We start from the raw sequence: 14,053 nt of genomic DNA, 5'->3' as shown, positions 1-14,053 counted from the left end.
TGCTTTGATTTCTCCCACGTGGCGTTTACCGTAATAGCTCTTTTCAAGCCGCACTTTGGCTTTGAGAATGGGGGCATCACATGGTCCATAGTAAAACACTAGTTCAAACTTGAATGCACTTCTTGGTGGGCCCTTGCCGACCGCTGGGCCAATCATAAACGTTCTTGTATTCACACCAGCGGGAGTGCAACGGCAGTTGTCATGAACGGTTGTCCGACGGCGGGCGCCACTCCAGAGAAGAAGCGTCGTGCTGTTACGAAGCCTTGGCTGCGTTATTTGGGCTAGAGAATAGTTTAAAATGATATCCTTAGCATGCATTGACGGTGCTGTAGTGGCACTACCATGTGCTTTTATTCGACGTAACTAGCTTTGAGGTTTCACTTGGGTATGTTTTTTGAAACATAACCCAAAGGTGGGACACTCCGTTTAAAGCCCACGCTCCAGAAATGCGATGCAATACCGCGTGCGATGCCGGATGCGTCACGATGCTATGCCAGTTGCAAACCCAGTCAGACTCCACACCTAACTTGAGTCTTCGTTCCGCGTCATGCAAGTCTCGTGAGAAAAGTACATTTTCGCATGATCAGAATGCGCCGGGATCATCGTATCTTCAAGTGGGATCAAGCCTGCGCCGTAAGTCAAGAGCCTGGCAACTGCGCCAACGCAGTTAAAAATAATCACCTGCGTTAAATCGGCGCCCGTAAAAGCGTACGCTGGCAGCGCGCTCGGCCCCTTATCACAGCAGTCGCTCTCTCGCCGGCCGCCTCCCACTCACATGGGTTGTTTGTCCGCTGGCACTGGGCCACGCTGGGCGGCACCGCCCCTGTCGCTCCCACCCGCAGTCTCGGGCTGGCCTGGCGCGGGAGAGGAGCGGTATCGTCCGATCTCCGTCGACACCAGACACCACCCCACAGCATGGCAGGTGAGAAGGCCACGCGTGCAGCGTGACATCACTGTGTGACGCTGCGCGCTCAGAGCGGGCTCGGTGAGAAGATGGGGCCCGTTGAGAAGATGTGCGCGCCCGGAGTGGGCCCGGTGAAAGGATGTGCGTGTCCGGAGTGGGCCCGGTGAGAGGATGTGCGCGCCCGGAGTGGGCCCGGTAAGGGGATGTGCGCGCCCGGAGTGGGGACCGGTAGGATGTGCTGCGCCCGGAGTGGGCCCGGTAAGAGGATGTGCGCGCCGGATTGGGCCCGGTAAGAGGATGTGCGCGCCCGGAGTGGGCCCGGTAAGAGGATGTGCGCGCCCGGAGTGGGTCGGTAAGAGGATGTGCGCGCCCGGAGTGGGCCCCGGTAAGAGGATGTGCGCGCCGGAGTGGGCCCGGTAAGAGGATGTCCGCGCCCGGAGTGGGCCCGGTGAGAGGATGTGCGCGCCCGGAGTGGGCCCGGTAAGAGGATGTGCGCGCCCGGAGTGGGCCCGGTAAGAGGATGTGCGCGCCCGGAGTGGGCCCGGTAAGAGGATGTGCGCGCCCGGAGTGGGCCCGGTAAGAGGATGTGCGCGCCCGGAGTGGGCCCGGTAAGAGGATGTGCGCGCCCGGAGTGGGCCCGGTGAGAGGACGTGCGCGCCCGGAGTGGGCCCGGTGAGAGGACGTGCGCGCCCGGAGCGGGCCCGGTAAGAGGATGTGCGCGCCCGGAGTGGGCCCGGTAAGAGGATGTGCGCGCCCGGAGTGGGCCCGGTAAGAGGATGTGCGCGCCCGGAGTGGACCCGGTAAGAGGATGTGCGCGCCCGGAGTGGACCCGGTAAGAGGATGTGCGCGCCCGGAGTGGGCCCGGTGAGAGACGTGCAGGCTTGGAGCGGGCCCTGAGAGGATGTGTGGCCACGTACAATCACGCATGCGCGCCGCTCAGTCTGCGGCGTGTCACGTCGGATCCGGCGTTGGGAGCCAGTGGCGTTGTTAGGGATTTACAACGCACTCAACTGCTGAGGCTGTATTGTGTCGCCTGCCCCTCATCCTGGCAGGAGGGGCGGGTACCGCTGAGGTCGTGCGTGCGTGCGAGTGTGCGTGTGTGCGTGCGTGTTTGTGTGCTTGTTTCTGACTTTTGAGATGAGCTAGAGTCGGATGCCCGGCACGTTCGAAGGAAACTACGCTTTTGGTAAGGCAGACTTGACTGGAGTAAGCTTCGTGGGATTCGGGGATTTTTTTAGAAAATAGCACGTTGAAAAATTATCTCCAGAGGGTTTTCGGGGGGCAACCTTCTAAAATGGATCGCAATGATGCTACAAACAGTACATTCAAGGAGTCTTTGTTAGTTTTTACTCATTAGTTGGCATTTCCAAGTAGGTCGTGCTGTCCCTTTTAGGAGACTGAAAATTCAGAACAGTCGTTTTTGACCCTTCACAAGGAGTTTATTGGATAACGTCATGACACTCTAGGCTTTAGCGAGGTCTACTACTGCTCATTGGCTCCAATACCAAGGAGCACCATCAGGAGTTCAGGACAAATTATGCGGCTGGCGGGGGTGGACTGCTGAAAATGGATACAAATAACCCTGAGTACCTCGCGGTTAAAAACAGCGCGTGTTATAAATATTCTGACTTCATTTATATCGCAATGATATTGGCATCAACATTCAACCACGAATATGCTACTGAAAGTTTAAAAGATTGTAAGTGGGGACGCCTACCCCCATGCGCTTTATCTGAGTATTCCTCCCGCCCTGATAGCTGCGGAGTTTTTGTGGGAGAAACCAACTTTTATTGGCTTTACTTTTATATTATGTTTATCTTCTTGGCTTTATTGCCAACTGACACAGTTGCTGTCAGCAGTCTACATTTCGCTCTTTGCCTTTATGTTTCATACGCAGCTGTAAATCGTGATCTGCTGATCGAAGCGTGCATCTCTTTTTATTTCAGCCTATTATCGTAACGTTTCATTTCAGTTAAGTTTCAACACGTGGTGTGTTTTGGCGGCCAGAGTTATAACTGATGCTACATACATCTGTCTTGATGCTACATCTGTCTTGCATGCTACATAGCGCGAGCCCGTTACGAAGATATCCTTGAGCGGTTGAAAAGGATTTAAAGAAAGTATAACCTTATTTGCAGAGTGAGCAGGCCAATGTACCACCATCCATGGTGTCAAAAGACTTCGTGACACTCTCCTTAAAAGTGTATCCAAGAAATTGTTTGCTTCGCCTTTCTTTTTTCCAACTAACCCATGCCCCTCATGGAGGAGCATGGGTACAATACAAATATTAGAGGGAATGCTTAACCTATGAAGATGTTGAAGCAAGCATCAGATCTGACGAAATAAGCTTGCTTACAACCATTAATATACTTTTCAGTGGAAATTTGATTTGACTGATTGATTACGCCATCGCGCCTCGTACAATATTGATTGAGAGCCAATTTACATCCATTTTATCAAGTAATCGTGCTAATGAATGCCCGAAATGAACGACTTATATTTTTTTTTTTTTACTTTGATCGCCACACGACCAAGAGAATAACAACATTTGGAACGCATTATTGTGGCGTCATGAATTCCTAGGCAACCTGGAAACAGTCTCCCCAAAAACGTCTACATCTTCGCGGACGTATAGCTCAGAAACTAAAAGGGCTTAGGACTTAGAAGGGCAGAGCTGTGGGCTGTACTGAATGATCTTTAAGATGGCTATTTCACTTCAAGACCCCATACAAATGTGGAACACGCCCTTTAAGGCGACCGGCGATGTCTGTCTGTTTAACGGAGTCACTCAATATGAAGAATGAATTCCGTCTAACAAATGACGCCCGGTGTGCCGTCAGAGCTTCAGTGGGCCGCGGGCTCGGGCGGATCCGTGCCGGAGGGCGCCGTAGCCTGCGAAGGCTCGTACGTCGGCCGGGCCCACCACGACAACGGCATCATCGTCGGCCCCGTCGTCTGCGGCGACGGCTGCTGCGCCATCGGCTACTGCGGAGAACGCTTCACCAAAGACGAGTACGAGGTGAGAGCTGGCTCACCAAGGACGAGTGCGCGGTGATGCCTGGTTTACCACGGACGAGGACAAAGGGGAACTGGTCCATGTCTGTTTACTGAGGACTCGGTGAAACACCCTGACAAAAAACAAACAAATGAGGTGGGTGCCAGTTCATAGCGATGAATAAGAGGTTATGGCTGGAGCAACGACACGAGCACGACATACCAACTGACTCACTAAGGACGCATGCTGATGGGTGCTGGTTTATCGGGCAACGTGTTTGTATCTGGAGCAACCATCATTCAGGCTGGGGAGAGGGGTGAATAATTCAGACAATGCTTTGCTTATCTACATCTATCTTCAAAACAACCAAAAAAGAATCGTCGCAGGTACCACTGAAGCCCACGTAAATATCCAATCCAGCTGACGCGTCCTTAAAACTCAATACTACTGGAGTCCAACAGGAACCTAAACTTGCTGGGCCTGCTCCAGATGGCAGCACATGCTCTGTATACAGTTCTTTTAGCACGCTGCACATCGCTTGACATCGCCATTATTCGCCAGGTGCTGCTGGAGCCCACGGACGGGAGGCGTCTCCGCTGGGAGCCCTTCAGAGGCGAGATGCCCGAGGGGGCCGTGAAGGGGGGCTACCTCTGCTCGGGACACACGCTGTATGTGGGACGTGCCTGGAAGGATGGCAAACTGCTTGTCGGCCATGTGAGTCCCTCTATTCGTCCCTTCTATCCATATCTTGCTTCATCCTGCATCCTTGCGACACCCCGCTCGTCCGTGGCAGGCTGCATGCGTCAGCCACGAGTGGGCAGAGACAACGTGGGAAGGGGGACTCCGACCGGGTACCCAGCGCGCATGCGCAGGTTAAAGCTCGACGGTTGGCCCCCCCAGGCGCGTGTAAGTTTGCCCACCGTTGACCAGTTTCATTCATCCCATAGCCCTGAAATAACCATTTCTGGTCGGAAGGGCTCTAATAAAACACATCTTTCTACATAATGACCAGCGTGCCTGTCTCTGGAATCCAGTCCTGTATGGCTGGAACAGAGCTTTTTGGGTGATCTGGGGACTGGACGGCCAATGGGGACCGTTTCGTTGAGAGTAAACAGTTTCTCGTTGGCAATCGGCAAATTGCTGCTCGCCGACTGTGTGAAGCAGAACAAAGTCGAAACGGAAGGCACAAACGACCGTTTCACTGCGGAACCATTTGTCCTGTCCCCCCCCCCCCTGAACGGTTTTTTGAGTAAAGCGTTACGATTGTCATGTTTAGTGTAATCTATGCTATAATTGCGATCACCCAGCATTCCTTTTCCAAGAACAAATAATCAGCCAGATCTGCAGGAACTATTGATCGCCTGACACTAACGTTCGCGAGACCAAGTCCCTGCAGCGTGCGAAATTGCACGGTTCTGCAAAATGTTTGGAGTGAGGTGTAAGTTCAGGTGGGGGAACTGCTCCAACATTGTCCTTACTAGCGTTGGCGTGGCTCACACGTTTCGACCAACTTTTTGCCTCGGCCGTATCAGTCGGCTCTGATAAGGACCTGGGCTTGCTTGGCGTGCGGCGCTGTGTATATCGTAGTCCCGCAGACATTCCACGGCTTCGAGTCTCATGCGCACGATTTTGCAATTCGTTTCGGTTTATCGATTTTGCGATAGGCCAAGACCTTGATTAGTACACTGTCGAAAAGGACCTTCATTGCACCATTAGAAGACTTGCCTGGAAGGACGGCAAACTGCTTGTCGCCGTGTGAGCTTTTCTATCCGTCCCTTCTATCCCTATCTTGCTTCATCCTGCAGCCTCGCGACACTCCGCTTGTCCGGGGCAGGCTGCATGCGTCAGCCACAAGTGGGCTGAGACCCCGTGGGAAGGGGGACTCTGACCGGGTACCCAGCGCGCATGCGCGGGTTAAAGCTCGGCGGTTGACCCCCACACATTAAAATACACCACCGAGGAGAACGCAGAATCCTTGTCTACTAATCGCCAAATCGTTGGTTTGAGGCTCGGTCTTTTTTCAAAGCTCCGAGTCGCGAATGCCCCGAGACTCTGGGCGCAAACATCTTCAAATTATTTTCAGTCCACCTGGTTATCTGGGGACGACCGGAGAGCCGGCCATCCCAAACGCCACGTGATCAACAGCTCCCTTGACGAGGTCAATAAACCCCAAAAAGCCTGACCAAAGCACGTTTACTATGTACACTTGGCGGTAAAGTGTTCTCTGAAGCTCAGACGGAAAGCCACCGATCGAAACCAGCCGGCACCACGCCAACGCGCGTCGAGTTATAGAAGGTCAGCACTCACTTGCGCTAGGTCAAGTTACGCTTGTTGGCGCCGCTTCGGGGCATCATGTGCAGCTCATTACAAAGCGGTGTTTTGCCGGGGGACGGCAAACTGTGCGGTGGTGGCGACGGATCAATGCAGGATGGCTATCATCGATGCCACCAAGCTCTTAAGGCTGTGGCGGTTCGACAAATGACGACAAATCAAACTGCACTGATTGCAGGATGGCGCCTGTTTTTCGTCATAAATTGCTCCTGTCGTTAGAGACAGATACTTTGCGTGTATGTCGATCTGGCCTTGCTCGGGACTGGACCTGCTGCTGCAGGACCGCTCGGCAGTTCATGCAGGTTCTCTTGTGAACGAATCTGCTCATCTAATCGGGCGTCAGTCCGAATGCCGCTGATGGTTCAGAGATCGTACTTCGACTCCTGGCGTTTCGCTGCGTAGGCTGTCGTCCAGAGATCTGCGATCAGGGTTATCATTCCGCTTGTCAAAACAGTGAGCAAAACAGGAAAGCATCCCAAAACAGTGTGGGCCTTTTGGTGTTTTCCGGCCCGCAGCCGAGGCACGTGACGGTCATTCACGGACTGCTTAACCCTTCACTAGGAGGCATTCTAGGTCTTAAGTTATTCGGCTTAAAACCCGAAATCTCGATTGCTTTCAGAGTCCGCCTTTTGACATCTGAGGATCATTTTATTTACATTCTGCTGTAAACCAACACCATGCGACTGAATAAGCCCATGTTCACATCGCTGAAACAAACCAACGCTGCGAGACTGAATACTATCCTGAGCCTATTCCTCTGCCAATTAAAGAGTGTCCCGCCTTGGGGGCATAATTCAAAAATATGCTGTAGACAAACCTCAGTACTAGTAACGTCCAATAAAAACACTGGGTACTGCCTCTGCAGCACCGTCAAGGCATAATAAGGACATCAATTTTGATTACTGTCGAGTCCAAATTACGCTGGCAATACTTCGTAGCAGCATTACGCGTCTTCCTCGCAGTCGCGACCACTGTCGTCATGACAACGATCGTGCGCACCTCTTCCGGCGCGAATAAAAGAACGTTTATGATCGGCTCAGCGGCGACGGCCTGCTGTCGAGAAGCGATTGGTTAAAGTTTGAACTAGTGCGTCAAATGGATCATGTGATACTCCCATTCCCGACACCAAGATGCGCTTCGATAATGGCGCTGCGCGAGCGTCATAGGGGAAAAATCAGGGCTACGCCGTAACGTTTCCTTGAAATCGAGAGGTAATAGTTTCGAGTTCGCACATGTTTTGTCTAATTGGCGTTTCAAGCTTAAGTAGCACTTGCTACACAAGTATTTTGGCACGTAAGTGTGTTGCAAACATTACAGAACACGCACGTTGGAAAACTGCGAATTATATGTACTTCTTTCATAGCGGTGAGCAGGCAGTCAAATGAGACTTCTGCCACACCGTCGGGAGAAGTCTCATTTTGGCTATTTCAAATCGAAATTCCGGGCTAGTCAGGAAGATTTTGCGAATATTGTTGTTGCTGACCAAATCGTGCACGTCTGATGTAACAATAAGTGCAACAGAAAACATGTGAGATGCTTCCTTTAAAGAGAGCATCTCACATCTGCATGCGGTTTTGAACTGAAATAGCCATCTTGAAGTTCATTTGGTGTCGGTTATATTCTTGTCTTTCTTAAAACCTATGTCCATCTAGTTTCGGAGCCACGCGCCCGCCAAGGCACGGGGACTTTTCCGTGCATACTTTTTTAAGGTCACCCAGGCATTCATGACGCCACAATAACGTCATTGAAATCCTGCCATTCCTTTCCTTGGCTCATGCGGCGATGATCAAGGCCACAAAGAACACTGTCGAGTCGCTCATATCTGTGTTCATGAGCACGATTTTCAGATATGATGGCCGTCAATTAGCCCTCAGTCAATGTTGTGCAAGGTACGATAACGCAATCAAATAAGGGTGTGTTGAGGAAATGATGGTGTGTTGAGGAATCAAATAATGGTGTGTTTGCTAAAAGAGAGGTCGTGTTGTCGTGAATTGTCTTTCCCACATAAAAGTATACCAAAAGATGTAAGTGAGCTTATTTCATCATGCATGATGTCTCTTCCAATTCATTCATATGTACAGCGTTCCCTTCAACATCCTGCCAGCTGTTTCACTCTTGTGCACACCCCTGTCACAGATCAACACCGTGGACAAGGTATGCTGCGTTCCGTCCGAGGACCAGTGCTTCGACTGCAGCGACTTCTTCGTCCTGGTCGCCTACTGATCCCCGCACAGGGAAACAGGCGGCGAGCCGACCAGGATCAGCGCGGATCGCGACGAATCGAAGGAGGATCAAGGACCCATGGCTTCGTTGCTTGGGCAAATTTTCGCGGGACATGCTTAACCACGTGGATCTGTGAGGTTAACACGTTTCCTGCCTGGGTCTTGCAGTGCTCATGCGCGTCTTACTGCGCAGCTGTCGCTGTGTTTAACATGCGAATGTTCTCGTCCGCCTTATGACCATTTTGTCATGGGAAATAGAACAAAACGTTGGACTATGTCTCGTGTTTCTTGCCCAGAGCAGCACGATGTCAAAACCAAGTCATATTTCGTTGGCGCCCAAAGATTGGAACCCACTTTTCAAGATGTTTGCATTTGCTTTTGCCCTGGTTTACGCAACACTCTGCAGAAAAGTTTCCAAGAAAAAAATATCGTTGTTTCGAAAGCAATCGATCTACAATAGCCTGAGAGATATTTGTGGAAAAGAAGATTAATGCAGGCACTATAGGGACCAGGAGTATCTGTGACACAAGTCCGGCGAGAACATTTGACTATTTGCACAAGATATTTCAATGATTGCCTACTACTTTTGGCCAGCCATGAGCAGGTCGGTCACCGTCAGCATGAGAACACATTCCGCCGATGCATAAGAACCTTCCTGTCATCGCAATGCCCTCATTTACTGTCACTGCCAGCGATCTGTGATTGGTCTGACGTCCGAAGGAAAAATCGCATCGATCACCTCAGCTAAGTGTTGACCATTCTGGTTCACGCTCCGTGAAGGAAACGTTCCACATTTGACGATATTAAAACAAGACCCAGATATGATGAAATTAACTTACAACCATTGGTGGACGCTGAAGTGGAATAGACTGTTCTAGACAACAAAACGAGAAGGCGCTGTCCCGTCTCCGGCCGCCGCCGGTGAATGTTTCAAGGTCAAATGGCCGTCTGTACACGTGTCATGGTCCGCATTTTACTGCCTCCGACCGAGTAGGCAATACTGCATCGATATTCATGTGCCCCGCAAAATGGTACGATCGCACGTATCACGCATCACGCGCACAAAGGTGGATTTCGCTCTCTTCTACGGGCTTACACATTTTGTGCCACATCTCGACATCCAGGACACGGTCACACTGGGGAGTGGCATGCTTCGACATGGAATGGAACGGACCAGATGACAAAAGTTGATCACTCGTGTAACGTGTGATATCGCTCACGTGTTGAACTATGGATTTGGCTATATCGAAGGGCACAGACGTTTTTGCGATATCTCGGCACTCAGGGCATACAGCGATCCGAGTGAAGCACGCTTCGATAAGGTATCGAATGGAAAAAGTACTTTTCCAAATGGCCCGGTCACACGCACCACGTATCACGCACACACATCCTGGTAACATGGATTTTAAAGTTTATGCCAATTTTCACGTTTTGCACCACATCTCGCACCTAGGCTACGAAGCGGTTTGGGCATGGTATGCGTCAATAGTGCATTGGACGGGCCATTGTGAGCTCCCGAGCTTTCAGTCGCACGGGCCACGTGTAGCGCCTTCACGAGCCGGCAAGGTGCATTTTGCTGTTTTCAACGATGGTGACGCTTTTAGGTCTCGGCGCCCAGGGCTTGGGGCCACGCGGGAGTGGTATGCCTTCATAAGGAATGCCACTGTCAGTAGGCTGGTGGAAATATTACCTCACACATGTCAACGTGTCATGACACCCGTGTTGGACAGTGGACTTGGAAATTTTCGACGGACGTACACGTTTTCGCGACATTTGGGTACCCAGGAAACGAAACGTTTTGAGAGTGGAATAGAGCGAGCCAGGAAGTCATACTTGGCAGTTACCGACCGTTTTTGACGTTTTGCGCCATATCTCGGCACTTGAGCAGCTGGGGGCATAAATCACACCGTAAACGACCCGTAATCAAAACCCATGTGTCTTTCACAAGCGCAGCATAGGTAGCACACACTTGTGGTTTACTGACTGATCACAAAATATTCTGGAATTCAGTCACAGAAGCTCACAGGTAGGGCGCCCAGGTTTGGTGCTAGGGACCGCGCAGGTATCGTGTTAGGGAGTTAAGGGAGTTTACTTGGGGAGTTCAGGCTGCTCAGTAATGAATTTTTGAATCAATTGCAAGAAATTGCGGGATGCTGGAGAGCGATTTAAAGTACAAAAACGCCATGTAGCTCCAGAACTACCTCCATTCTTCTCGCTAAAATTGAGTCTCGAAAGTAACAATCACTGCAAAATTGCACAAATTGTTGCACGGCGCGCAGCGCGTTGCTACGCAACCACAATCAGCACATAAGCCTCCAATAGCCACGGCTCGATCAGTACAACGGTGCTGGGCCTGGGGCCTAGCTCATAATTTGCATCAAGCTGGTGATTCGGAACCGAGTCTGACTCACCTGTGGCGGAATGGACTTGCTTGACTTCCGGTCCTGAAAGGTCGCGAGTCCGGGTCCAAATCCGACTCCTGGAAACCGACCACTGATCCGAGTCGCCTTCTTTCCAGGCATTGCAAAACCAACAGGCCATGCATCCAGTGCCACCTAAACAAACAACGGTGGGAGCTCGCTGGCGGGTCGCAAGGCGACGGCTCGGGCAGCCGGCCGTTGTCATGACGACCGCAGTCTGCAGCTTACCATGGCTTCGAATGCAGCCGTAAGCAACTAGGCCACGCTAAAGACACGCTGACGAAAGCTGAATGCCTGTGGGAGACTGTATACATTACCGAGTGCAAGAGAAATAATCCTGCAACAAGAACTAAGGCCGGGCGCATGGCGTTATAAACAGAGCGCTACAAAACCACGCCGACATGCTCGCAGGGTGAACATGCCCATCGGTAGCTTGGTGCAGATAACCCGCCTTTGCACTGGAACGGCACATCAATTTTGCTTTTTTATATTGTTGCCACTCAGATAAGACGGTAATATTGGCCTTATTCCTCAGAAAACCCAGAAGAATGGATATATCATTAGAATGATATTTCAGCAACATGCCTTTACCGAAACAATAGCAGAAGTGAATTCAGAACAGCCAATTTTGAATTCACTTCTGCTACTGCTTCGATAAAGACATGTTTCCGAAATATAAACGTAACTATATCTCCATTCACCTGTTTTTCCGAGGAATAAGGCCAATACTTCTGTCTCATCTATGTGAATAATGTTCCTCGCCAATGCACTGAACAACTTACGTTATTTTTGTCATCCGTTGACTCGCTCTTCGCCCCACATTTATCACCTTCGTCCTACGAGGGAAGCCTCGAAAGTCCCCTAATGTCGCAAAAGTCTCCTTACAGTCCAGAAAGAAGAAAGCCTCACACCTACGGAAAACGGCCCGGCCGCACCGCGACGCGCCGTGAATAGATGGCACCACTTGTACGTTATCCAATCCGCTGTTCTGCATGACAGGGAGCGTGGCCCGGAACGACCAGGGCAGCACGCCTGCGAGACCGCGTTTCCCATTGGCAAAGAACCTACTTGAGTTGCTACCTATGACGTCGCAAGTGCATACGTCATGCGCAGCGACTATCCTTCCAGCCGCAGGAGCTGTCATGACGCACTTTCCTCTTACGTCATAGGTCGCAACTTGTGGACGGCGTTCTCATTTATTGCATTCTCGGTTTCGATAATTTTCGATGCACTTTCGCCTCGAGAAAGGCTATCGAGGCGAAACCCCTAAAACCACTTGGGGATCTTTATTCGCACCCTGAGACGAGTTGCGCTCATGTACCGGGATGAGACGATCAACAAAAGCACTAAGCACCGAGGCGTCTCACAGCACGCCTCGCGTGGTGGAGCCAGTGCCACCGTCCGACCAACTGAACGATGTGTTTCCAATGTTAATAGGGCAGCACAAACAGACGTGAAACGGCTGCGTATCCATGCTGGGAGAATGAGACTGGACGCTTTTCATGACCGCTACGTGCTGGCAAGTCACGCTGTGTCAGTCCTGGAGCCCATCCACATCGAGAAAAATACGTCCCAAAAGGCCCCTGTGTAGAATAGGCCAAAACGGTGTCGTTTTGAGAAGTAGTCTCATATCCTTTTACAGCAGTCATTCGACACTATGATGGGTACCCACTTGACCTCCTGATAATGCCCTGCGATTAAAACACTCTGTAAATGGGGTCGCGCCTGTTCACCTCGCAATTCCTACATATGGTCAACCACGTGAACAAATCATGATGTATTCTGACATTTAAAACATCCAAACTAGGAGATCAGTTACAAGCTTACTCAACTTTCCAGCAACAGCTAACAAAACGCATGGATTAGACAGTCAAACTGCCAGTCAAGTCAGGTTCTGCAATTCAGATGCTCATTCGGGTTTGATCAGATGGCAAATTGCCATGCTGACTTCGTTAAACTGCCCGGCAGCAGCAAACGAACCACGTCGACCACAGGGTCAGCCAGTCCTCACCACCACTAGAGACGAGGCAAAACGAACATTTCTACAAAGACTGACATCGCTGAGAATTCGAGAAAACACGGCCTGCAGCGGTTTGGTCACATGCAACATCCAAAAAACGAACTGTAGCGGCTCGGCCACATGAAGCATCCAAACGCTGAGATCAGCTGGCGATTTAAGAGACCGGTCATCACCAACCTCGCACAGGTCACCAGAGGCTTTAAACACTATTAATGAAAACACAACACTGACCTGGGTCGACAAGTTCAGACACCCAAGACAAATTCGGAGTGTCGCACCGGAGCCGGCGACAGCGTCAACCGAGATCCATTATCAGTACTCTTAGCGCGAGTAAGCCTATCTGGTATAGGAGCTGCTTCGTCCACTAAACGAGGCTTTTCATCAGCTTCTGGGCTATCTTCGAGACTCTTGGAGACTGACGGATCCCACACACAGTCCATTCATTGAATGTTATCACTGCATGTGCTGACCTGCACTCGACTTGCTGAGCAATTTTGGACGCGGAGGCACCGAGACAGAACGAAGAGGCGAAACGCGTCCTCCTCGTCTCGTACAGCGCAGCCGTCATTACCCTCCACAATAAGGCCATCCTGCGGGTCATCAAAGCAAAGGCACGGCCGAGATGCATCTCCGTCCTCCAGCACGACGTCGTTCCACGTGCAGTTCAAGCAACACCTGGGAACGCCTCCAGTGATCTCTCTGAAACACATCATATTTCTGGAGCACTAGCCACCCGGCGGCGGTATCGTATATTACGGCGATCACGACAACTTCCACAGACTTAACTGTTACAAAATTGTTGAAGGGAATGCTTCACATGTGAAGACATGGAAGCAAGTGTCAGGTGTTATCAAATAAGCTCACTTAAAACTATTGATATCGTTTTTAAGTGAAAAAGATTGCTCTAGACCACACAACCACTGCATAGTAAATATGCTTTCTAATACATCATTGTTTAATTATGCCATCGTATCCGACAAAACGTCGATCGAGAGCCACATGACGGCCGTTATAGAGGTGACCAATGGAATGGTAGGATTTGAAGAACGCTAACATGGCGTCATGGATGGCTGGTCGACCTTAAAAGTAGTCTGGATCGGTTCCACATCCTCTTCCCCGACACCACCGCCGCCGCCGCCTGCACCGCTAACGCGCTCTGAA

The 14,053-nt window shown here is 51.0% G+C and overlaps 1 protein-coding gene across 1 annotated transcript; it reads left to right on the top strand.

Moving 5' to 3' along the window:
• Nucleotides 1-779: 779 nt before the first annotated feature.
• On the top strand, nucleotides 780-8,729 carry LOC119091168 (uncharacterized). The gene is made up of 4 exons (XM_037213830.1): nucleotides 780-922; nucleotides 3,745-3,923; nucleotides 4,461-4,613; nucleotides 8,367-8,729. Exons 1-4 carry the CDS (start codon nucleotides 916-918, stop codon nucleotides 8,451-8,453), a joined length of 426 nt encoding a protein of 141 aa, XP_037069725.1. The 5' UTR covers nucleotides 780-915; the 3' UTR covers nucleotides 8,454-8,729.
• Nucleotides 8,730-14,053: the final 5,324 nt, after the last annotated feature.

Source organism: Pollicipes pollicipes, unplaced genomic scaffold (genome assembly GCF_011947565.3).
Source record: "Pollicipes pollicipes isolate AB1234 unplaced genomic scaffold, Ppol_2.1 Scaffold_1600;HRSCAF=1878_pilon_pilon_pilon, whole genome shotgun sequence".
Taxonomy (NCBI): domain Eukaryota; kingdom Metazoa; phylum Arthropoda; class Thecostraca; order Pollicipedomorpha; family Pollicipedidae; genus Pollicipes; species Pollicipes pollicipes.
The sequence above is the reverse complement of the archived record's forward strand: the minus strand, read 5'-3'. Positions and strand labels throughout refer to the sequence as shown.